The following is a 22784-nucleotide window of genomic DNA, read 5'->3' on the forward strand; positions in this document are numbered from 1 at the left end:
AGAACACAATAATACGTCGGTGTCTATTTTTTTTTTAAAGCAAGTCAAATTAGTATAAAGATGCGAACTGATAAATCAGACAGAAACCGGTTGAGTTTTGATGTTTATTTAAGGCTGTGACTGTAATGTTCAGAGAGAAATAAAGCTACAGGCAAGTCAAAGATTTTCTTGTTTCTCCAAAGGAAAAGAAAAAAAAACAGACCCAGGGACTTTTAATTCTTTGAAATGTACCTGTAATGACTACATACGTCTTATCACAATATTGTAACATTACCCTCGACTTCTTCCACGTTTATTCTAGCAGTGCAATCATAAACTGACTGATGGTTTTTATCGACTGCTTTGACTGAAACAGGGGTTATTATCAGTGTACATGGGGGTTTCATCACAAAAGTTAAGTCATAAGATAATCAGACATTTCTCGTCATCACAAAACACCTTGGGTAGTGATGTACATCACAGTGCAATCTGTCAGATTGTATAATAGATAACACAGTTTCTGACAGAATAGCCTACCAACAAAGAGATAAACACTGATTCAGCCACACGCACCAGTCCTACATACACACGCTCATCTTTCACACATTCTTGCAAAAACACCCAGACAGGTTTATTGTTCAAGTCTCTTGATTAAGTCAGTCTATCCTCAGTTGAAAAGCAGCCAATCAGCAGTGAAGGTCAACTGGCTGTGAGGCTGTGGGTCTTGGGAGGTTGTAGAAGGGGATGTTGATTGAGGTTTCAGTCGTCTGTTGGTTCCAACACGCTCTGGCTGAGAGCTAGATCCCAGTAGTGTTCTGTGCCGTGTTTCTTGAAGTGTTCTCTGGCCATGTTTTCTGTGGGGCACTGCTTGAACTTCATCTCCCCAAAACTACGCTCTTTGGCTGTGCCCTGGAGAAGCAAGAGGAATTATTAGACTTGACTAAGAAACACAAACAAAACCAAAAAAACCTCCTGACTAATTTAAAGCTTTTTAAGTATGGTAGGATGTATGAACACTCACCTCCCAAATCAACCAGCACTTGTTGTTCCTCTTTGTATCGTCATCACCATCTGGATCTAATTGAGAATCAATAAAAAAGAGATTAGTTCCCCTGATAGAAGCAGAAAGGCATGAGAACACAAAATACAAAAGTCAAGCCACTCTTACCGTCTCTTTTACTGTTGTGTTCCTCCCATTTAATTCTGTGCATCATCAGCCTCTTAAACTTTTTCTGGGATTTAGGACCTAAAAAAAAGGGAGAGACATTAAGATTGCAAGTATAACTGATTAACACACCACTTTACCTTCTTAAGTGGTATCAGAGTAAAAGAAACCTTGCAGAACAGCAGCCCTTTATTGATGCAACTTAGAGCTGCAATAATCAACTGATCTAGTGTAGAACTTTCAGAACTATTGATAATCAATTAATCAGTTTCATATCATATTAGACTTAATATCTTTGGGACATCACCTTGGACTTGGACAAACTGGGGTGGACCTTTTTTTTTACTATTTGCTGACCTTTAACCCATTGAAGCCTGGAAAGCGGATATGTCGTTTTGCAGTATTTGAATAAGCTCTCAAATACCTTTTTGAATTTCATTTCTATCTGCTACAGAGGCTGAAAAATATATTATTTAGTAGAAGAGTTGACACTTTTTTTCCAGAATTTTTCCAGAATTTCCAGAAAATTAGAGGCTTATTTTAAAATCGCCCAGAGATTTTTCAGGCCTCAATGGGTTAATAGCCTAAATGATGAATTAAGAAAATATTGTGCGGATCAATCGATGAGTATAATCGTTAGTTTCAGCTCTAATTTAACCGAGAGCTTTGGTAGCTTTGATTTGGCACTCCTTACCTCCCTCCACGACAACAAGGTTCACATCTCTGTGCAGAACTACGGTGCCTGTCAGGTACAGCTGGTTGGCATTGGCCTCCACTTTAAACTTCTTAGCAGGATTCTGCAGGTTACGGATCCTGTGCGGTGAAGGTAACATGCTTGAATTAGACACAATCCTACATTGCATCTACATTACATTGCACAATCAAACACATATACACTGCACTATATATTTGAACTACAGTATGTGTTTTCTTGCTACAAATGCACACCTGTACACTGCAATGTGAACACCATCAGTGAGGTCTTCTTTTAACTTCTTGACCTTCTTCTCTTTCCTCTGCTCCGCTGTGAGTTTGCGGGCTGCATTGGCTTCCTCATGAGCTCTGCAAAGAGGGGGTCATGGTTAGAAAAACCTTAAAAATACATTTTATTTTATCATGGATCATCAAAATAGTGCAAGAGATGAGGAGAGTGTAGCAGTGCAGAGGTTAACTGTTACTAACTTCTGTCTCTTGGCCATCTGCGCTCTGACGTGGGCCTCAACCTTCGTGGGGTCCTGAACCGCCTCCGTCCCCAGCACTCTCATCAGGTTGGAGATGCGTACTGAGAAAATAAAAACAAACATCTGTTAAATTCTGTTTCATCTTTATTACAGGAGTTGGTAATAATAGTAATTTGTGAGTGCGTACCTTTGGGTTCTGGTGGAGGCATCAGTCCCAGACGAACCTTCTCTTGGACTTCTTTTTGTCCCTCTCTTCGCGTCTGTCTTCTCAGTTTCTTCTGTTCCTTCTTTGTCAGGTATACGCCCAGCGTCACCGGCTTATCTGTGTCAACTGGGGGAAAAAAATCAATGCAATTTAAATCAATATTAAACAAATAAATATGCTTATGAAATAAATTTGCCAATAAATATGTAACTATAAATATAAAAACTGAGTCAGTAGAGTGAAATAAACAAGTGAATATGTTTTTATCTAAAAAGGACATTTTTCAAAGGATTTTAATTTATTTAAAAAATAATAAAACGAATAAATGTAGAATTATGAAAAAAAGTCACAAAAAGTAGTCATTTAAAAAACTGCATTTTGTAAATAAAAACCTGTTTATATATTTATTAGACTATGCTGACATTTTCATACATTTGTATTCATTGATAGCTTCATTCATTCATGGATTTCTTTCAGGATTTATTTTAAAGGAATATGTAATTATGTACTTATTTAACATTGGCTTCAATAGAATGCCATAGTTTATAGGGTGCGTAATGGCGTGTAGACATTGTTTTTTTAACTGCAGTTTCTTTTGACAGCAAGAAAATAACTGTCTGCAGTGCAAACGTGGGACAATCTGGGACAGAGTGCTAATTGGTATCTCTTGATTGAGAGCACTTCCACCATGATGAAGGTCTTTATGGAACAGAAATGTTCACCTTTTTAGCACACGTACTCCGTGAGCACCTTCAACAGTTTGCAGACTTTTACCTTCTATACATCTTACCTGGAGGGCTAATTTGGGCAGGATGTTCTACCAGGTTGGTCACACCAAATAAGTCCACCCCTTCAAATGTTGTGTCGCTTGTTCTATATATAAGAGAAGAGGGAAAAACATGCCAGTTAACTACAGTAAGTTGGTTGTACAGACTGCATTATTATTTATTGTACAGTTTCACTATGGCAGTGAGAATAAGACAAAGTTCCTGCTGTTGTTTCTTACATTTCTATGTTGGTGGGCAGAATGTAGGAGTCCCACCACTCAATATGGGGCACCTCCCCGTCTCCGATCTCTTTCTTAGGGGCAATCAGTGCCAGCTTGGTGGACGCCTGGATTCCTGTCTTCTTTGCTGCCTGGGCAATCTCATTCTGCAACCTTTCCAACTGGGCCTAATGGAGTTCAAGATCAATGCAGGAGGGACAAAAGACACAATGATTTAACCATTTTTTAATTGTTTGTATAATTTACCAGGCTGAGACAACTGCTGACATGACACAGTTTAGAAATTAAATCCAACCTTAGTTCTAATTCTCTGAGCAATCTTCTCGAAGCGCCCCTGGTCGTGGAATTTGAAGCCCCTGCGAGGACGCTGAGCCGGTGTAATAGTGACACGTTGGTCGAAGTAGGACGTGGACTCCAAGTCGTCCCCAGGTTTCTCCTTCAGCTGCTGACGGAACTGCTCCCTCTTCACCGCACGAATGTTTGCTACACAGACCGAGGTAAATTAATAGAGGAACACCAAGGGAATGTATTATTGTGTGTACTGATATTAGACCACTGTGCATACCTTTCAGTGTGGGCATGCGGTGTGTGAGTTCGACCTCTTTGCCACTAGCATCCACAGTTCTTCCCTTGTCATCAAGAATCAGAGGTGTTGGTTTATTCACCTCCTTAATTTCGACTTTCCTATAATAGGGGGGCACAAATAAATCTATTTTCAAACTGCCACGTCAACAAATAGGTTTTTATTTCTCTTAAGATTTTAAAATACTTTATATAATGACATCACTCACGGTGGGGCAATTCCCATAGCGTGTAGATTAGCGAGTGCCACTAGGTTGTGGGGCCCAGTGTTTCCCAGGGCTCCAAGGATACCAGGTTTCATGGCTAACTGGGACTGGATGCGGGCCTGTAGCTCAGCAGCCTTGCGGGCCTTCTCGATAGCATCGTTCATGAAGCTGGCAGCCTGGGACGGAGCGATAGACGAGCCGCCACCTGTAGCTGCTGCAGCGGCTGTGCCAAGAAGCCGAGAGACTGGAGGGCTGTCCAGCTGTGACTGTGGTAGAGGAAGGGGCAAGTGCTGAAGTCAGTAATAAATAAAAGCAGTATCATACTGAATGCATGGCCTGAAATTACTGACACTTGAAGTTAAAGATAAAAAATGTATCTCTTTACTGGTGCAGAGGGGACTGAAGAGCTAAAGCTCAGTTGTTTCTTCCTCTCTTCGATCTGTTTCGTGGCAGCTTCCATCATCTGTTTTATCTAATAATACAAAGAAAAATGTGAGCAAATGCAGAAAGTGTATCATAAACTCAAAACGACAAATCAGCTATAATCTTAATCGTCGCTGGAAAAATAATGCCATACCTGCATTTTGGTGAGCATGCCAGGACTCTCAGATGGAGGTCCAGGTATGACCTCAGGTTCCTCCACCTCTTCAAAACGAGGGACTCGTTTTCTCTTTGGTGCTGTCACATCTACTAAATCTGGAGTTTCTCGCACTGCACCTGCTTCAGCCTCATCACCAAATACATCCTGAGACCAAGCAGCCAAATCACCAAGATTACATCCCAATGCCAAACATTGCTATGTTTACATTTCAATAATCTCCACACATAGTAAAATAGGTTTTAGAGTGATAATCTATAAAACCATCATCTGCTTCCCTGCCATGGTGAGGAAAAGTCCCCATTGGTTAATAAACATTTTACAAGAAAATTATGCTGTGATTGGGTTTTAATCCATGTATTGCAAAAGATGTCCTTTTGCTTTTCTCTAAATCAAAAGCCCTGCCATCGTCTTGACGGTTAACTCTGCATGAAGCAGGCACTTTCAGTTTATAATTGATTTCACTGGGTGCAGCTCCACTTCCTTCCGGCTGCAAGGAGACCAGCCAGGCACTTTAGACAGGCAAAACAACTTGTGTCTGAAATGCTCCCAGTGTGCTATGAACCAAACGCAGCCAGAATGCAGTACACCTGCAACCGGTGTTGATAAAAAGCTTGTTTTACAAATATAAATTTAATTAAACAACCCTGCCAAAAAGTTGTTTTTTATTGGCAAGCTGTAGCAGTAAGTAGCAGGTGTCAGATTACACTTGTGAATCAACTAAATGGGTTTTATTTCTACATAATAACAAAAAATACAAAGAGAACTAACAAAAACAATTTGGGGTTGGTGGGCAAGTAATGTAATCAGTGTATGCCCAACCACCATGTAATGCTGTAACACTGACGACTGTGGCACGCCAAATATGAATGTAGTTACTGTAATCTACGGTGGAATTATCTATTGAGGTATGTAGTGATAATACAGAAGTGGCTTGTTCAAATTTGCAAAGACCTTTGCTTACCTTGAGGTCTCTCTTTCGGTTCTTATCTCCAGCTCCTTTGTTGCCACGAGCACTGCGGCTTTCCTCCAAAGCTTCAAAAAGACGCTCCACAAAACCTCCAGCAGAGTCGTCGAGGAAGGGACGCAGCTGGTCTGAGGAGGAAATGAGTGTCAAATAATTAGCACAAATTCAGAACTCCTTTGATCATTGTCTCAATTTAGGTCATTTCACAGGTCGGTGTCTGACAATTGATTCAAGAAGGATGTGCAGTGCACTACAGCCAATCAACTTCTCTGTGCTGCCAAACAAAATAAGGGAAATGGGGTCTTTTGTCTGATGATCATTTCCCCTGGATCAATTTACAGAGTATATGAAAGCAAACTATTATCGTGGTGTTAGGACCATTGATTTTTTGGTGTTAAGTAATACACAGTCGGTCTCAGTGGTTATATAGTGAGCACAAATCACATTCAAATTTCATATTGACATACTTGCAAGTAAATTAAAACAAAATATCAGATACTACAGAAACAAAACAAACCTCTCTCCGTTCTGTAGGAAACAGATCATTCCGTCTGTCTTTTTATCAGTTCTGGATTATTCTGATGTTATCTATAGACATGCCTCTGCCTCCACTCTCACTCCACTGGACTCTCTTTATCACTCTGCACTCCGATTCATTACTGGTGACAGTTACTCCACCTATCATTGCATCCTATACAACAAGGTGGGACGAGCATCTTTATCTGGGAGACGAGACCTGCGTTCATTTTCATTCTTAAAGTCTTGATAGGTGACATGACACCATACCTCAGCACTTTATTAAACTGGTCACATAGTAATTATGCCACATGCTCTAGTGATCGATTAATACTCAATGTTCACCGGACAAATACTGAAATACTGAAAACTGCTTTGAGTTTTTCTGTTGCATATACCTGGAACATCTCACAACATTCACTCAAACTCAACACAATTATAACTATGGACCAGTTTAAAACTATAATAACCAATAACTCTGCCTTTCACTGTAACTGTTTTTAATGTTTTTCAAGTGTTTTGTCTGTGCCACTTGTTCTTCATTATGTTTTCTCTGTGCTCTCAACACCACTGTTTATGAGGGGTTACCCTTAATGATTCCTCGAGAAATAAATAGAGTATAAATGAATGAAATATAGTTACCTATGGTCTTCCTTTTGTCCAGTCCCTTTCCAACACAGTGCAAAGCAGCAGTAACCACTGTGGGCTCTGAGAAACCCAGCACCTTCTTCACAGTGCGCTCCACCCATGGTCTCAACTCCTCCACCTCCCGTTTAGGAAGAGACATCTTCCAGTCCTGCAGAACACACATTTTACAAAATGTAACATCATTATACCAAGATGAATCATAAATGATGGTGGTGTAGAGCAAGCAACTTGGTTTTAACATCACTAAGACAAGAGAAATGAAGGTGACTTTGGTCTGGTCATCAGTAATTATATAATGAAGAGGAATATACTTCCCCCACAAAATGATCACTTCAATATCATTTACTCACCCTGTGTTACCTTGAATGTTTATAGAACACCTTGTTTTTCTTCATGTTTAACAAAAGCAAAAATATATCAAAACATTTGTTTACAAACTGTCACACAACTTGTGTAGTATAATCCAAGTTTAGGATTTAAGCAGATGATACATGAGACTATGCTACATAAATTGTGTGAGAATTTTTAAATTGATATTTTTCCTGTTAAATGTCATTGCCGAGTCCTCTCAGCCTTCTTGCTCCCTATTCGTCCCTCTCATCCAGAAGGATACTACAGAGATTTAGGTGTAGGACATGCTTGCTTCTGAAATAGCACATATCCTGAGGCTGTTAAATACTTTAGGCACTTGTAGTAGAGCAAGTAGTAACCAACAAGCACCTTAAAGGTAGGTTGGTATCCGCACTGAGCAACAAGCACTTAAGGATCAATGTAGCGACACAAAGCACTTTAGGAGTAGGATCATATTATGCATGTTTGAAAATATGAATGTTTTATTTTTCTGCTGCTCCTGTTGCATATTAATTTATGTTGGTTTTAAAGAGCTACACCGTGGCAGACCCTCGCTATCTATTTTATCACGGCTGTTAAGTTTTATATTGAACTGAATTCGTAAAAACTGATGAACCAGTTTATAATAATTATCTGTCCCCATGAACTCACCATGTTTGGGACGGCTCTGTCCGACTCATGTGACAGTCCCAAACAGACCACAAACCTCCTCCGCTGTCTCACTCACACCCACTTACACAAACGTCCACTTATATACTCATAACATCCCATTCACACAGACAGTCTATAACTTGCTGAGAACTGAGTGTCTGACAAGTATGCTAACCAAGGAGCAACATACAAGCTAAAATCAATTACATCCGCCAAAACTCTCCGGCTACATGCTAGTTATCGTTAGCACACTGCTGTGTGCGAGCTACCAACACCCGCCAATAACCGCTAAATAGCACTCACAAACCTTTCAATTGTGCCTTTATCCTCTATCAGACTCGCGTTGTCAACAGTCAAATAGGAACGATGCAGTTTAATAAGCGTAAAACACTCAAAACTGCTAAGTTTTCTGTAAAACTTTCTGTTTAGTGGCGCCGTTCACACGACGTTTCAGTTCCAAGACCCGGAACCGGAAATGGGCGCGGATTCTTCTTCGTGGCCGTTTGCGCGCAGTGGTTTCGCCCAAATGTCCGTTGTTTCCACCTAGCTGCACACGAAGAGAAGGTTCCAGATTGTCCTTCAAGGTAACACTTGTTTCTTTCAAAATTGTGATGACAAACCATATTTTTAGTGAAGTCAACTATTTTTTAAAGATTGTATTCGACCAAAATAATATTATAAAGGTAGAAAAGAACACGTTAAACATAGGCATTGTCGCACATTCTGGCATAGTTAGTAAAACAGACTGTGTGATAAATTGATTAGTCAAGAGTATAACTGGTAGAATAATTAATTAATGGCAAAAGTAATCATTGATATTTTCCATTTAACCAAGATTAAATATAACCATAAAACCAACAAAAAAGCCTTTTGTGTTCACTTTTGAAATAAAACGTTAGTTGATGTGTCTTAACTATTAACTGTAGCTCAACATATTCATGTATTTAAATTACTTCCTTCTGAAATATATTGTAGCTTTTGAAGTTTCAGCTAGCACACTGGCAAAAAAATGCCCTTTTGGATGCCCTTATGACAGATAAAATATGATAAAGTGCTCTCTAGAGTGTCCTTTAATGGAGAAAAGCATTATACAGTGACATATGGCCTGGCCTAATAGAGTGCTGCATGTTGGTGCTCTCACCACCTGCAGCAGGTTTGGTCTGTACCACAAAGTTATATATTAAGTTGCAATAAGTAGCCTATTAACCAGAAAATGAACAGATAAACTGAACCAAATTGTCCACAGTACAGGTTAGATTACCTTTCAGTCCACAATCTGCTTTTCTCAGCTCTCAGAGTGAAACATTGTCTAGTTATTGCCTAACTAATTACAGACCAGTCGTGAAAACACTCCCCTGTTAAAAACATGGTATTATCAGGTTATCTCTGCTTCCTTCCTCTGTAGGCCCACCCCCTCATTTTCTCTCTATCTTTGCATGATGTGGGTCAACAGAGTGCAGTTGTAGTAGGGTGAGCATGAATGACTAACTGTGAGCCCGAGGCTACACCAGTCTGCCAGATCCCCCCTACCCCTCCCTCTACAACAATCCACATCCATGCTTTTTACTTACCCCAAGTGTGTGTAACCATCCAGTGTCAGGATAACTGTATCTAAACAACGCATTACCGTTTGTCAGACATGTTCTTTCTGCAGAGTCATAACAGTCATCAAAGTGTCAAGCATTCATTATAGCTGCATTCAATTACTCCTTATGAACAGCACACCCCCGTCATCAACTCAATCACATGCTGATTCATCAAGGAGACTTCATCCACAATTTACCTTCACTCGCTCACCCACTTACTCACTGTTTACATCCATGTTTACATGCACACTACAGCAAGTTTATGACAATAACCAGTTTGAGCTTTTACGTGGTTTTCAGCCCCCCAATTTCGCAGGATATTTGGTCGTTTAAAGGAAACCTCTCATTAGCACCACAGAAAAGAAGGAAAAACTTGTATCGCTTATTTTTTTCAGATGCTGAAATTTCCAACATAATTTTGCAGAGGCCTAAGGTCCTGTTCAAGCTGAAGCAGTTAGTCCATTAATTGATTGATTGATTGACAGAAGATTAATCAACAATGATATTGTATTTTTAAAGTCATTTTTAAATTGGTTCCAACTTCTCAAATGTGAATAGCTACGTCACTATGTGCTTTGGGAACTTGTAATGGGCACATTTGCTGTTTCCTGACGCTACAGACTGTGTGATGAATTGATTAGTCAAGAGTATAACTGGTAGAATAATTAATTAATGGCAAAAGTAATCATTTAGTTGTATTCCTGATTATGTTTTCAAATAGATTTTTATGTTGTATCAGCAGTACAAAAAACGTAAAATAAGCAATTTACAATGATACAAACAGAAGAAATCTTACTAATCCTCACATTTGAAAAACTTGAGCCATAATTGTTTGATATTTTTGGTGAATGCATGCTTTAAATGATCAGTAATTAATGATCAATACATTTATTAATGAGTTGTCTCAGCACCTATATGAGACAGTCACTGCAATATTGAGATATAAAGCTGGTTAGTCAGTTGGTTAATGCTGGCTCCAATTTTGATGAGTTGAAGAACGACCAATCAATCAGCCAATTAATCCCATTTTGAGATAAAGGGCAATAAAATTGGCCAATAACTGAGCTAACAAGGCTGGTTTTTATATAGTATTTCACTGAGCCAACATCAAGGAAAGCCAATACACTAACATCGTTAATTTATTCTCATTTCTGTACATTTAAGATGTTGGTCTCTCTCAGAAATGATACTGAGATCTGCTGAGAAACCATGATGTTATATGCACTAAGAAATTGTATTTATTTCTAATTCTTTTTTTTTTCTTTTTTTTTGCAGAGTTTGGATTACCCGTAGGCAGTTGTTGAGTTGATACATTTTCTTATTTAAAGTGTGCAGATTGCAAAAACAGAGACAATAACAGTGTTAAACAAATGTCAATTTGTTTGTTAGTATCACATTTTTGTATTTTATCAAATGCAAAAACAAGAACAACAAAAACATTATATTGTCATTATATATTAGCATTATAAATCAGCTTGGCTCACTCAATATCAGCATCATCCGTTGAAAAACCTACATCTGACAAACACTCATTTTGACCATACTTTTGGTAAAAAAACAAGCTGGTGAATATTTCCATGACATTTAAGAGTAATGCCTTAATCTGGTCATAATTAAATAATAAGTGGGACAGTAAACAACACGTTCATTCACATTTATCCACCCAGCTGCCTCCACAATCAGCACCACCCGTGATCAACCTGAATTCCTAGTTGGCACCTCACATGTGTTGTCTGTCCCCCACTACCCCGTCACCCCCCAACACCCCTCCTCGCTCTCCAGCCAACTCTATTATGTAATGACACCTCAGCACATAATATGACAATACCACAGATATTTCTATACGCACAGAAAAACAAAAACACACACGGGATCACATGCACACACATGCATGCTCTTTCCCGCACTGACAAACAGTGACTTTCATTTGTCTGTGCAGCTAAAACAAGTGCAATACTGCATCATGGGGGCGTGTGGTGAGAGCTGTATGAATTAATCTATTATATTACAGGAATGTCCGGCATTTAGTCGGCAGTTTTTGCAAATCCATATCAGCAAAGCACTAACTGTTGAGTGTTTCCTTTCATTGGCTGAACAATTTGATCCTCAGCACACAAATCCTGACGTGATGTCAGATGAGTATGTCCAATGTTCGTTATTGCCACGCTATGAATATTACATAAGTGCATAATTTATGACATTGTTTAAGATATTCCCTATGTTCCCTTACAGAGCTTTTGATTCATCAAGTGCATAGTTATGGTGTATTTCATCATGCTGACCCAGTTTTATTTCATTGTATCTGACAGGGGTTGTAAATCATCTTGGAAGATATAATCTCAGGGGACTCTGCTGTCTTTACTTCACACATGGACCTCAGTGTGTATCAGTGTGAGGACACGTGATTGTACCAAATCCCAATTCTCAAGCTTTTACCTCAAAATGTTTTCCCATTCATAACCCTCTTCCTTCTTTACACACCTTCCTATTTTCCGTCCTCAGTAGCTTCTATCTGGTGTTTCCCTTTCACTCACTGTACGTGAATAATTAAACAGTCGTGTAAGATGGCGTCATCATGAGCAGGCTCCCGTGAACACATTCAGGCCAAAGAAACTGATGAGGATGTTATTTGCCTGTAGCTCGGCCATGCCCCAAATATCACACACAATGTCATGAGATACACGTGCGTCCTTGAGAATGTAGTCCTGGTAACTCTTGTCTTTACCGTGTCCCCTTTTGGTGGTGATCACGGTGATGGGGACCACAGATGGTGGGCAGAGCAGCGTCTTCAACCCCACACATCAAGGCCTGTCATCACTGTGAGCTCCAGAAAAGCAGATATGACTTCGAAGAGGCTCTGATTTCCATTGCAGGGCTGGCCACTGTGCAATTTTAATGAGCATCAAGGCTGTTTTGGGACTCGTCTGCACCAAAACCCCCTGAGGACTTTGGGTGAGTAAGAACAAGTGTGTGAGCGTGAGTGTGTGTAGTTGTAAAGTCACAGTGTGGCTTCCCCTCACGTGAGCTGTACTGGAGTGCAGTGAGTGCAATGTGGGGGAGGGGAGTTTAGAATAAGTGAATAAGCACCTCATTGTGTCATTCCCTTCATTATGCACATCCCACATGCAGCAGAACTGGACAGATAGACACCCGTAAATCATTGACTTGTTAAAACCAATAACAGGACTTGGGACCACAATTAAAGCTAAAGAACAAGGGATAAAAGGGGCAGTAAGTTCATTATGTGCAATCCTATTGATGCACACACACACACACGCTCAGCTAATCCAACACATGCTGGCTGGATTCTCAGAAGTGAAAACAACTGAGCACATTTATGATGCAATAACAAATGCTGACTATAGGCTGTAAAAAAACACAGCATGATAAATTGTCTGTAATGTAGTGAAGGAACTTTTTTTTCCAAACAAAATTGTAGGAAAAACAAAGAAACACAAACATAACACAAATGGGTGGAGATACTGAAATAAAAATATTGAAAACAAATGGGAAGAACAACAAATGTCCTCCGTGCTCCCCAAAACTGAGTGAGGTCATGTCTCCTTCCTGTGCCCTCCACACATCCTCTTCCCGTCCTTTTCCTCTTGCCCCTCGTTTCCATCCTCCAGAGGAGAAAGAGGGGGGAGGTAGGGGCGGTGGGGGGACGGAGGGCAAGGGCTTCTCTGCTAAAAACTGCATGGATACAAGGGGGGGCTGAGAGGGAGGGAGGCAGAAGGGAGGAGGGAGGGAGGTCTCTGTTTTTGTAACGTAACACAGTCAGTGTGTCAGAGACAGGCCCATCACAAAATCAGCCAGTCAGTGTGTCAGGGTGCGTGGAGGGGAGTGGCGCACGCGTGTGTGTGTTTACGACTCTGGTTATGTTTGCGTGTGTGTACGTGCTGATTTCATCCCGTCTGAGTGGAGAGAAATCAAACCACACCCCTCTCGAAATTTGCCACTCTCGTGCCCATGTGCACGCTGTATCCATGGATGTGATACTGGAGTGGAGAGAAAATGGTGAACGTTTAAGAATTTTTTATTTTCAGCATTATGAGTCAAATTACATTTAATATTTGATCAAATCACAACTGGAATTTAAGATTATAGTGGCAATTATATTTCTAAATTATCGAGTATCATTTAGTCTTTCAGCCGAAGACCCCTCATGTTTGTTCCTTGGAATCATTTGAAGTTGCCTATTTTCTACATTAGTGGATATAAAAGAACAACACAAGAGAAATGTATTAGAAAGATATTAGGATTGTATTAAATATATTTTCAGATTCTAAGAGTTTGTTAGATTAGAATGAAATAATGAACCCTTAAAAAAAAATCTGTGTTTTTTATACCCCTAAGTCAGTGTGTGCTTTCAGACATTAGGTTTTTTTGTCCATCACATTGCAGAGATATGAAAATCACCTGCTGCATTTTTAAATAGAAAATATGTCCCTGGCAACGCAGAAGTTTTATGGACTGTAACCAGAACACCAAGTCCTTTGGGGATTGATTGGTGAGGTTAACATTTAACTCTTGTCCTTTGATTTTTTTAGAGACTGAACTCACCCGGCCCGGGTGCAGAGATTAGACCTGAGGCCTGTTTGACTATACTGTTATTGTGCCAAGAGTGAACTACAGACACCACCATGCCGAGCTCTTCTACACTGCATATCAGAAGTATTTACTCATTGTTGTGATGTCATAAAATAAACAACATATATGTAGTCCATCACAGTGTTTTCGCTCTGTAGAAGCAGCTGGTTGGAGGATCAACCAGCCCCCCCGCTACTGCCAGTCAGATTACCGAGGCTGTAGTCTCACACCGACGCTGCCCCTCCTTCTCACTACCCTCTCCTTCTCTTTATCACCCCCCTCCTCCCGCCATCCCACCCACAGGCACACACACACACACACACACACACACACACACACACACACACACACACATACTCTAAAATGTAGTCTGTAAATCTGCACCCCACTGAGTCACACATCTGTTTAGTGAGAGCTGCTTTCCAAAACACAAGTCTTACTCACAACGTTTCATATTATATGAAGGAAAGAAAATATTCAAATGTAAAAAAAAGAAATGTATCAAAGTTCACAAAAGCAAAAATACAGACAGTTCAGCGTTCAAAAATGTGTCATTTATTAAAAGATTTTTTTCCTTTTCATCATTATTGAAAAAGTAGCCAGAAGAGTAATAGCATGTAAAGATGGGGTGAGAGAAAGACAGAGTTTAGTTTAGATAGAAAACACACTAACTGGGATCGAGGGAGATGAAGGAGAGAGGGCAAGGGCAGACGAATGCAGCAGAGTGGGGGAGGGGAGGCGAGGAGGGAACTATAGTCAGCTTTTACAGTTTAAGAAAAAAAAGGCAGCTAAAACAAACAAGACATATTATTTCTGACCAATCAGCAGTGGTCACTGCAGTAGAAAACATACATGAAAAAAGGACATAAACAATGAAAAATAAGTGCAATTGGTTTCTCTGTCATACCAGAACCGTATAAAAACAGGAGTGGGACACCCCAGCGTCTGATCGAGAGTCAGCGTCTGGCACGTCATACCACCACATTTGAAGACGGCATGGGGTAAGACGGTCTGACCCTGGGTCTGTGACTGAGGGTTTATACGCTCCTTACTCCACAAACATAGGCAGTAACATGGAGGCTGCCAGTGGCTCTGTGTTCACATGTGGTGCTTTTTTTTGGAGGAGAAAGGTACTTTGATATCCCTCCTTTGTATTCATGTAAATAGTGTATGAACCACTCATACCAATTTAAAAATATTTTAGTCTAAATATTTACAATACTTTTGCAATATAGCTAAATCCAATCACATCACTTAAACCCCTCCTATATTTAGAAGAATATTGTGAGCAGATTTCTCCTATCAAACATCTCAACTAAACTGGAATCAGAATAACAATAGCAGCAGTAGAGGGTGGTGCAAATAAAAGATTTCCTCCATTACATTTATATTTACTCTGTTTTTTCAAGTTTTCAAGAGCACCAGCTACAAGTGCAGTTCAGTCTGTTCCTCTGTTGATCAGAACCCAAGGAAAAGCTCCAAAGGAAGGCTACACTTTAATATTACATGACAAATAGTAGCCACTGCTGTTGGTGTGTGTAAAAGTTGGAGATGTATGCAATTTATGTAACTGTAGATGTCTGAAAACTAGAACTGGACGCCGGCTTTTAAGCAGTAGATAGTTGATGATACTGTTGGTTTGGATCATAGACGGTATATAAAGATGGACGACATGACGACTCCGCAAAAGAGAAGCCAAAACATTGTGATCGCCCCCTGGTTGCTGGCTGCAGTATGTGTCATAAATCCCGCCCCCTTTTAAATTAGCGGAGGAAAAAACAATTTCTTCCAACGATATTTCTGTCAGTTTAGTTAGTTGTTATCATGCTGATCATTTTTCTGATAAGTTTGCTTATCAGCCCGATACCATGGCTCCTCTGTCTGATTATTGCGGGGCAGACTCTGGCTCCAAATGACATCACTAATACAAGATGGCACCGCCGTATCCAGGATATTTTGGCTTCATTTTTCTACAGTGGGCAGAAGTAGATACATGTCATCCATCTCTATTTACAGTCTATGGTTTGGATGCTGTGTGTGTAACTTTAGAAGCAAGATGAAAGTGACTACATGTAGGCTTTTATGATTGGATGTGTACCAGTTTTGTGAAATACAAGCAAACAATCAAAATGCAGTATGAATGCACTGAAAGCACCAAATGCTTTTCTGAACACATCCTATTTGGTAAAAAGGCACAGTAGTCCAATATCCAATCATAACGTTTCACTTCCTTCGTGTTTTTCTCCTCATGATAGCAATAAAAACCATAAACTGTCAACAGCATCTTCCCAATCCCCTCAAAACAATTGTAGGCCAAACTATGCCAGCGCACAGGAGGCAATATTCAGCTGCCCAATAAATAAATACAAACAATAAATAAATGCAGTGTCCGATCAACACATGAATAAATTAACTGTGGGACTCGAGAGTCACATGTCTTTGAGTGGTCCTTGTTTTTTACTCTTTCTTTGATTTTCATGACACTGATTTCCGGTCAGTTTGCAGTCGAGGATCGGGCAGAAACATCTGATCCACAGCATGACAAGAAAAGTTGACCTCTGATCGCTGTGATGACACACCTCTCGATGCCAAGTGCCCAAACCGTTCTTGGATTACATTCGTGAGTTGATGACATCATTTTTTCCACAGTCTCGGATGACTCTTACACACCACACGTACAGTATAATGCTGCGTTCTGTACACTGTATTTCTCACATCTCTAGCTACAAGATTTCCAATGAATTCAAGTTACTTTTCCTCTTCATGCCAGAAAGAATCCTCAATTCTATCTACAAGTGAATGTAACGTCAAACACGTCTCTTTCTGTAAGACTAGCTCACCCTGTGTTACTGACTCTGGATTGAAGTTATCACATTACAATAAACCTCAGAAGCTTTCATTCTGAATATTGACATCAGCTTTTCTAATTTCAGATCGAGTGTGTCCCTCCAGTTAGATGTCTGACAAAACAGTCGTCTCTGAATTTAATGATTGCTTTCATGCGGAGGAGAATCTATTATTCACTCCTAGAAACTCTTTAGAATCTCTCCTATTATCAATAAGTTTAAAATAGTTAGCTTTAGGTGTTCTTTCCTATCCCCCTCAACCACAACTGCTTTCGTGCATGTTTAGCTTGTTATGTAATTGTGATGATCAACTCTAATAGATTTCATTTAAACACATTATGTCCTGTTGTTTGAAATATTGGTTGCAGTTTTTGAGGAGGTCATGCACGATCCATCATTTGTCTTCAGCCTTTACCACCAACAATTCCTTCCACCCTTTAATGCATCTAAAATCACAGGCCTCTAGCCTCTTCCCTTCTTCCTCACACAGCAGCTTTTAGCCCGGTGATGTAACAAAGCAAGGCTGCTGGCTCTCTTTATCAATGCATCAGGTCTCCAAGGGGGTTGGGCACACCCCAGGCAAAGGCGCAAGCGTGACTTGAGGAGACTGACTTTGACCCTGACATGTCTCCGGGGTCTCACTTTCACTCTGTTGTCCAGGCTGGCTTTGGCACCGGGTTGGCTTCTTCAGATTTTTTGGGTGCTTGTAGGGTGTAGTAGAAGAGATGGAGCTGTCTTGTGTAGCTGGACTGCCCCTCCTGCCTGGTGTCAGGACGGCAGTAACGGGAGGGTTTTCATTGTTACCTGCCGCTGCTGCGCCCTCATGTGAAGGGCAGGCCTTTCGTGGGGAGAGGATGGGGGCAACGTGAACCCACGTCAGGCTTGGCTCAGAGCTTTGACCTGCTTGGTATTTTGATTGCTTTCCTAGTTCCTCGTTGTCACTGTCCTTTCCCTTTGTGTCCTCTTTTAGCTGGCTGTTACTGGCCAAATCTGGCGAATTTTGGTTTGCATCAGGTGCCAATGTTGGAGGAGGGGAGCCGTCCCTTTCATCACAATCTTGCGCTGCCCTCTTCTCTTCAGCACTGATACGAGGGCACTTGAGAAGCACAGGAGAAGGTGTGGGGGAGTCCGTACCTGTCCAGCTGAGCCTGCGCTTCTGCAAAATGAGCAGGAGAGTAGTTTGCATGTGAATATTGAATTAAATATGTGGTGGGGTTAATGTGAGAGAGGGAGGGTGTTTGTGTGTGCACAATGGGCTCTTTTTTTTACACAGGAATGCGTGTGTTCTCACCTTGACGGGAATGTGTAACTGATCCCTGTGCTTGTGCGGTGGGGTGGAGCTTGTAGTGTCTTTGAGGGAGCGAGCAGGGGAAGCGGCGACGCTGGAGGCTACAGAGACAGGCTGAGTGTGGATCTGAGGAAACCAAAGCTTCAGCATCACCTCCACCTGGAGCAGAGTGTTCAGGTACCTCTCCCTACAAAACATACGACTAGTTAAGAAAGACAATATAGATTTAAAATGAGGAACAGATGGCAATATTAAAACTGTATTGTGTTACGGCATAGGAAAACATCTGGATGTTTATGGTCCTGTGTATTTACTGTATATATCGATATATTTTCTTCTTAAGTTTGGTGTTTCTCTGCACTGCCGGTGAATGCTGTAACTGTATCTAGACTGTTCAATAAAACAAGGACCAGGAGATGAGGCTTGAAATAGAAGATTACCTCACTGGTCCTTTCTTGTGATAACTACAACTTAATAATCATATACATGCTTAAATCCAACTAAGATGCAGTGATGCAAAGGGGGAATAAGAATCAGGGACAATGTGGACGATATCTTACCCGCTGTTGGGTCGCTGTAAAACACCCACAATCCTCTGGATTCGATCCATGGCGACGCTCTGCTGGAAACTACTCAAACCTGTCAATCAAATACATAATCCACCCGTCAGCATTTGCACTGTAAGACTCCATCGTCACGAAAAATGCATGCACGTGCAGACATGCTCTGGCTCTTTTTCCCTCCACCAAACACATGCGCACACACACCACTTTCACTTGTGATATCAGACTCTCGTGAGCTGATGAGTCAGCCGCAAGACTGTCGCTTCACACACGCTGCACTTTGGACTACATCAATAGGCTGCATCAATACAGACTGCTGTACAAAGGAACACTCAGGCCACTCAGATCATATAAACCTGTGTTCAGCATCTACAACTTTAGCAGCCAGTTCGCATACATGCCTCACTGAGAGCTGTGATGTAAGGGTGCTTACCTCGATCGAATCGGCCCCTCTTCAGGCCATTCAGCAGCTCCAGCAGGGGCCTGACAAAACCCTGTAGCTCAGCACACTGAGAGAAATAGGAAGAGAAGATAGATTACTACTGAGTGTGATTTAGGCCTCGCTGTCTGAATCAGTCTGCTGGGCTTCCCTCTGCTCTGTCATCCCTCTTCTCATCAGTCCTTTACCTTTTGAGCAAACAGCAGATCTCCCTGTGATTTTGGGATCTGGCTCGTAGCATCCGACTCCCCCAAGTTGATGTGAGCTCTCTTGCCACTGTTCTGCGGCCTCTCCGACTCCTCCTCTTCCTCTTTATCTGTAAAGCCGTCGCACGTCCACTGGGACCCGGGACTTTCCGACCCTCTGTCTCCACTGGCCGCAGCCCCGCCCACGCCACCGATGATGACCGAGGACGAACTGTCTGTCAGGAAGACGTCTGTGTCGTCTTCTGCCTGCTCCGAGTCGCTGAACAAGAGGCTGTCACTGGAGCTCATGGAATCAAAGGAGGGCTGAGAGGAAGTGCTGCCCTGGGACTGCATTGCTGTTGGGGCAGACGGCAAGGGTTAGGGGCTATTATGACAGTCAGCTTGGAAAGAAACAAAATTAAGTAAACATTCAAAATCAGCAAGTTGTTACGAGACTGGGAGGCTGGGCAAATAGAAACGGGAAAAAAAAAGCCAGGGACACAAAATCATTGCAAAAAAACTGCTTTTCATTGGGCAATACTCCATTTTTCCCCTATCTCGCTACCAAAAATAATAACCCCAATTTACTCAAAATGGTGGGTATACCAGTGCCCTAGTTTAACATGGTGCAGAGTGGGACTGGGGGTAGGCAGCAGTAGGCACACAATGGTAGTGCATGTCTGGCTCCCATTGAGGAGATTGGAGACTGGAGAGGAGAGTAAAATGTGAGGGGGATGGGAGCTAGTAGAGTAGTGAAATCGGAATAGGCAGTCTCTCGCTCTCTCTCTCTCCCAATGCCTCCGGTGCTCTCTCTAGCCCCTCCTCTCTGTCTCGGGCTTGCTCTCCATCCCCCCTTGGATTCTCACACACATACACACACAAACCTCTTCCTCTACGGCTGTATTTCTGTATGCCTCTCATCTCTCTCTGCTCTGCCTTCAGCTCATCCTGTTCGTTATGCACACAAGCCTGGTGCTCCTTTTCCTTTACTCTTCCACAGACCAGCCCTACTCCTCCTCCTCCTCTTCTTCTTCCTCTCTTACTCACATTTTACATTCTGTATCTCTGGCCATGTGCCTCTCTCATCTGTCTTTCCCCTTCTGTGTAATCTCTGAGATCCTGCTGGTCTTTGATCCCACCAACACATAGGGGTAAATTAGAGGGGTCACAGGCACACGCACAACAACACAGCTTTAATCTATATGTGAAATAAAGTCCAAACGTGCTCACAGACAAAGGAGTGTGGTTAAGAATTTTGAAAGGACTACTCATTGAGTCCACACAATGCCTTGATTTCAGCCATATAGAAACATTTTTCAACAAGCCTGCAAAATTACTTTAACATTAAATTTAGGTCTGATGGCTGGCAGCTTTCCCTAAAAAAAACAATTGTCACGTTGTTTACATGCATCTGCACGAGTCAACTGAAAAGAGACAGTGGAAGTACGCTGTAATTAAATATGATGCTTATTTCTAGTCTTTTTCCACGCCCGCTGCGTTTTACTTTAAAACATGTGTTGTGGATGGGATGGGGATGGAGGTAGAGTCGGTGGGATGGGGTGGAGGTGATGGTGGTGGCGCATTAATCGGTACAGTCTGCACAGGTAGACAGGGACCATGAGGCTGCGTCTCAGGTGTTGGCTGCCTGTCTGTGTCTCTGCGCACAACTGGGACTAAAACACCGCATTTAAAAAAAAATGTCCTGGAAAAAATCTGTACATTTCTAACAAAGCTGTACCATTTAAAATATCTGAATTAAACCCGGATGACATGACAACAAAGTAAATATCAAATATAAGACAAATCAGGGGAAAAACATCCTGTCCTGTTTTTTATAAAAGCCCTGGAAATGTTTTACTTGATTATGATCTATAAACAAAAATAGCTAGAACAAACCACGTGAGAACAAAATAGCTTTCGGCTGAAATAACAAATAGTACCCGGCGCACATACAGGATACAGCGGGACAGGAAATTCCTTCAGGCTAGCCTACCAACTTCGGGAAACATAAGCCATAAAACAAAAAAACAGTCAAGTTATAGGAGAAACTCACCGTCAGTTATGTGCGATAAAAACAGCAGCTGCCAGAAACAATCGCTGACGGCTCTATCCCGTAGTTTATACGACAGATCCGTCAATACACAGTCCGTAGCTGGAGCAGCATCGGGGCGTCCAGCCTCAGCTCTCTCTCTCTCTGGCACACAGACCGCCCGGCCGGCCGTTCATCGGTTGTGTCTTTGCTCGCTCTTTCTCTCGGCAGTTTGTGAGCGTCAACATGTGCGCGGATCCACGTGCCCACGTTTTGCGCGCATCCTATTGGCTGCCGGCCCGGTGGTGTCGCACGCCATTGGCTGACCCCGCCAGCCAGTGATTGCTTTACTATCCGCCGATTGGACGGCGACCCGGGCACTCACGGTCCTGCCCACTCATGTGTCGCCCGTGTGCGTGGTGTCGGGCAGGGCTGCTCTACTACTGCGAGCGAGTATAAACACACGTACTCACGCACTACGGCGTCGGGCCGAGAGATGCACAATATGTTCTATGCATCTGATGTTGTGCACAATATTTCTTGCCCCTCCTCCTCACACTCACTATCAAAACATGAAAGCACTGAACGCCCGCAGCACAAGAAACCTTGTGCAGCCCAGCTCACCGATCGTGATTAATTGATAAAAACAAATGCATGCATGGACACCAGCAAAGTATGGATGACTTCTGCTCCTCACTGTTGAGGAAGAGGTACATCTAACAGAGAAGAATAAACGATACATATCTGGATAGGGGCGTAACAAACCTCCCATCTCCTCCTATAGTTTATACAAACTGAAACTTGACAATGACCTGAGGGTCAAGAGAAGATATCATTCAAAGGCTGACAGATTTTTTAAAACCAGCCACACCCAAATACACAGACATCATTATGTGTGATTAGAGTGAAAAAGATCACTCTTACATGAATCTTCAGAATCAGAACAATAAACAGCCTTTTTTGCCAAGGATTTCACACACAAGGGATTTGCTGTGATGTATTGGTGTAAAAGAGTCTCCAAGCCCCCCCCCCCCCATTTGAATCATTTGAATCCTCCTTCCTTCAGCCTTTCTAACGAGGCTCTTTGAGAGTAAAGTCAGTCATCAATTCATCTATATCGTACTTGAATATACTATAGGAGTAAATTCCTATTAGGTGTGACATTTTCAGGAGCAGACCAGAAATATCAAATGTTTAATGACT

The 22784-nt window shown here is 41.7% G+C and overlaps 2 protein-coding genes and 1 long non-coding RNA gene across 5 annotated transcripts; 1 reads left to right on the plus strand and 2 right to left on the minus strand.

Moving 5' to 3' along the window:
- Nucleotides 1-90: 90 nt before the first annotated feature.
- prpf3 (PRP3 pre-mRNA processing factor 3 homolog (yeast)) lies at nt 91-8553 on the minus strand. Its single transcript, XM_059340037.1, has 17 exons — nt 8363-8553; nt 7048-7201; nt 5887-6017; nt 4902-5069; nt 4710-4796; nt 4328-4590; nt 4102-4220; nt 3832-4019; nt 3537-3703; nt 3321-3403; nt 2513-2656; nt 2327-2426; nt 2093-2206; nt 1839-1957; nt 1148-1225; nt 1001-1056; nt 91-888 (listed from the first exon to the last, which is right to left on the minus strand). The coding sequence occupies exons 2-17, from the start codon at nt 7190-7192 to the stop codon at nt 739-741; spliced, it is 2112 nt and encodes a 703-aa protein (XP_059196020.1). The 5' UTR covers nt 7193-7201; nt 8363-8553; the 3' UTR covers nt 91-738.
- Nucleotides 8554-8593: 40 nt separating this feature from the next.
- LOC131976908 (uncharacterized) lies at nt 8594-14378 on the plus strand. Of its 2 annotated transcripts, none has more exons than XR_009394833.1 (3): nt 8594-8639; nt 12409-12593; nt 14192-14378. It is a non-coding gene; the product is annotated as an uncharacterized LOC131976908 (long non-coding RNA). The 2 variants fall into 2 exon arrangements; XR_009394832.1 differs by lacking the exon at nt 8594-8639 and adding an exon at nt 11966-12032.
- A 400-nt stretch (nt 14379-14778) lies between these two features.
- On the minus strand, nt 14779-22072 carry LOC131976875 (uncharacterized). Of its 2 annotated transcripts, none has more exons than XM_059340086.1 (6): nt 21606-22072; nt 19556-19908; nt 19362-19437; nt 18926-19004; nt 18369-18552; nt 14779-18233 (listed from the first exon to the last, which is right to left on the minus strand). In XM_059340086.1, the coding sequence occupies exons 2-6, from the start codon at nt 19904-19906 to the stop codon at nt 17625-17627; spliced, it is 1299 nt and encodes a 432-aa protein (XP_059196069.1). In that variant the 5' UTR covers nt 19907-19908; nt 21606-22072; the 3' UTR covers nt 14779-17624. The 2 variants fall into 2 exon arrangements, with proteins under 2 accessions (XP_059196069.1, XP_059196068.1); XM_059340085.1 differs by having other exon boundaries at nt 18369-18567.
- Nucleotides 22073-22784: the final 712 nt, after the last annotated feature.

The sequence above is a fragment of the Centropristis striata genome, chromosome 8 (genome assembly GCF_030273125.1).
Source record: "Centropristis striata isolate RG_2023a ecotype Rhode Island chromosome 8, C.striata_1.0, whole genome shotgun sequence".
Classification (NCBI taxonomy): Eukaryota; Metazoa; Chordata; class Actinopteri; order Perciformes; family Serranidae; genus Centropristis; species Centropristis striata.

Coding starts and splice junctions, on each gene's coding strand:
- prpf3 (XM_059340037.1), bottom strand. CDS start 7,192: ATGTCTCTTCCTAAACGGGAGGTGGAGGAGTTGAGACCATGGGTGGAG. Junction 4,591..4,709: donor CTTCAGTCCCCTCTGCACCA/GTAAAGAGATAC, acceptor CCTCTACCACAG/TCACAGCTGGACAGCCCTCC. Junction 1,958..2,092: donor GTTCACATTGCAGTGTACAG/GTGTGCATTTGT, acceptor TTCACCGCACAG/GATCCGTAACCTGCAGAATC.
- LOC131976875 (XM_059340085.1), bottom strand. CDS start 19,906: ATGCAGTCCCAGGGCAGCACTTCCTCTCAGCCCTCCTTTGATTCCATG. Junction 19,438..19,555: donor ATCTGCTGTTTGCTCAAAAG/GTAAAGGACTGA, acceptor TATTTCTCTCAG/TGTGCTGAGCTACAGGGTTT. Junction 19,005..19,361: donor GAGGGGCCGATTCGATCGAG/GTAAGCACCCTT, acceptor TTTGATTGACAG/GTTTGAGTAGTTTCCAGCAG.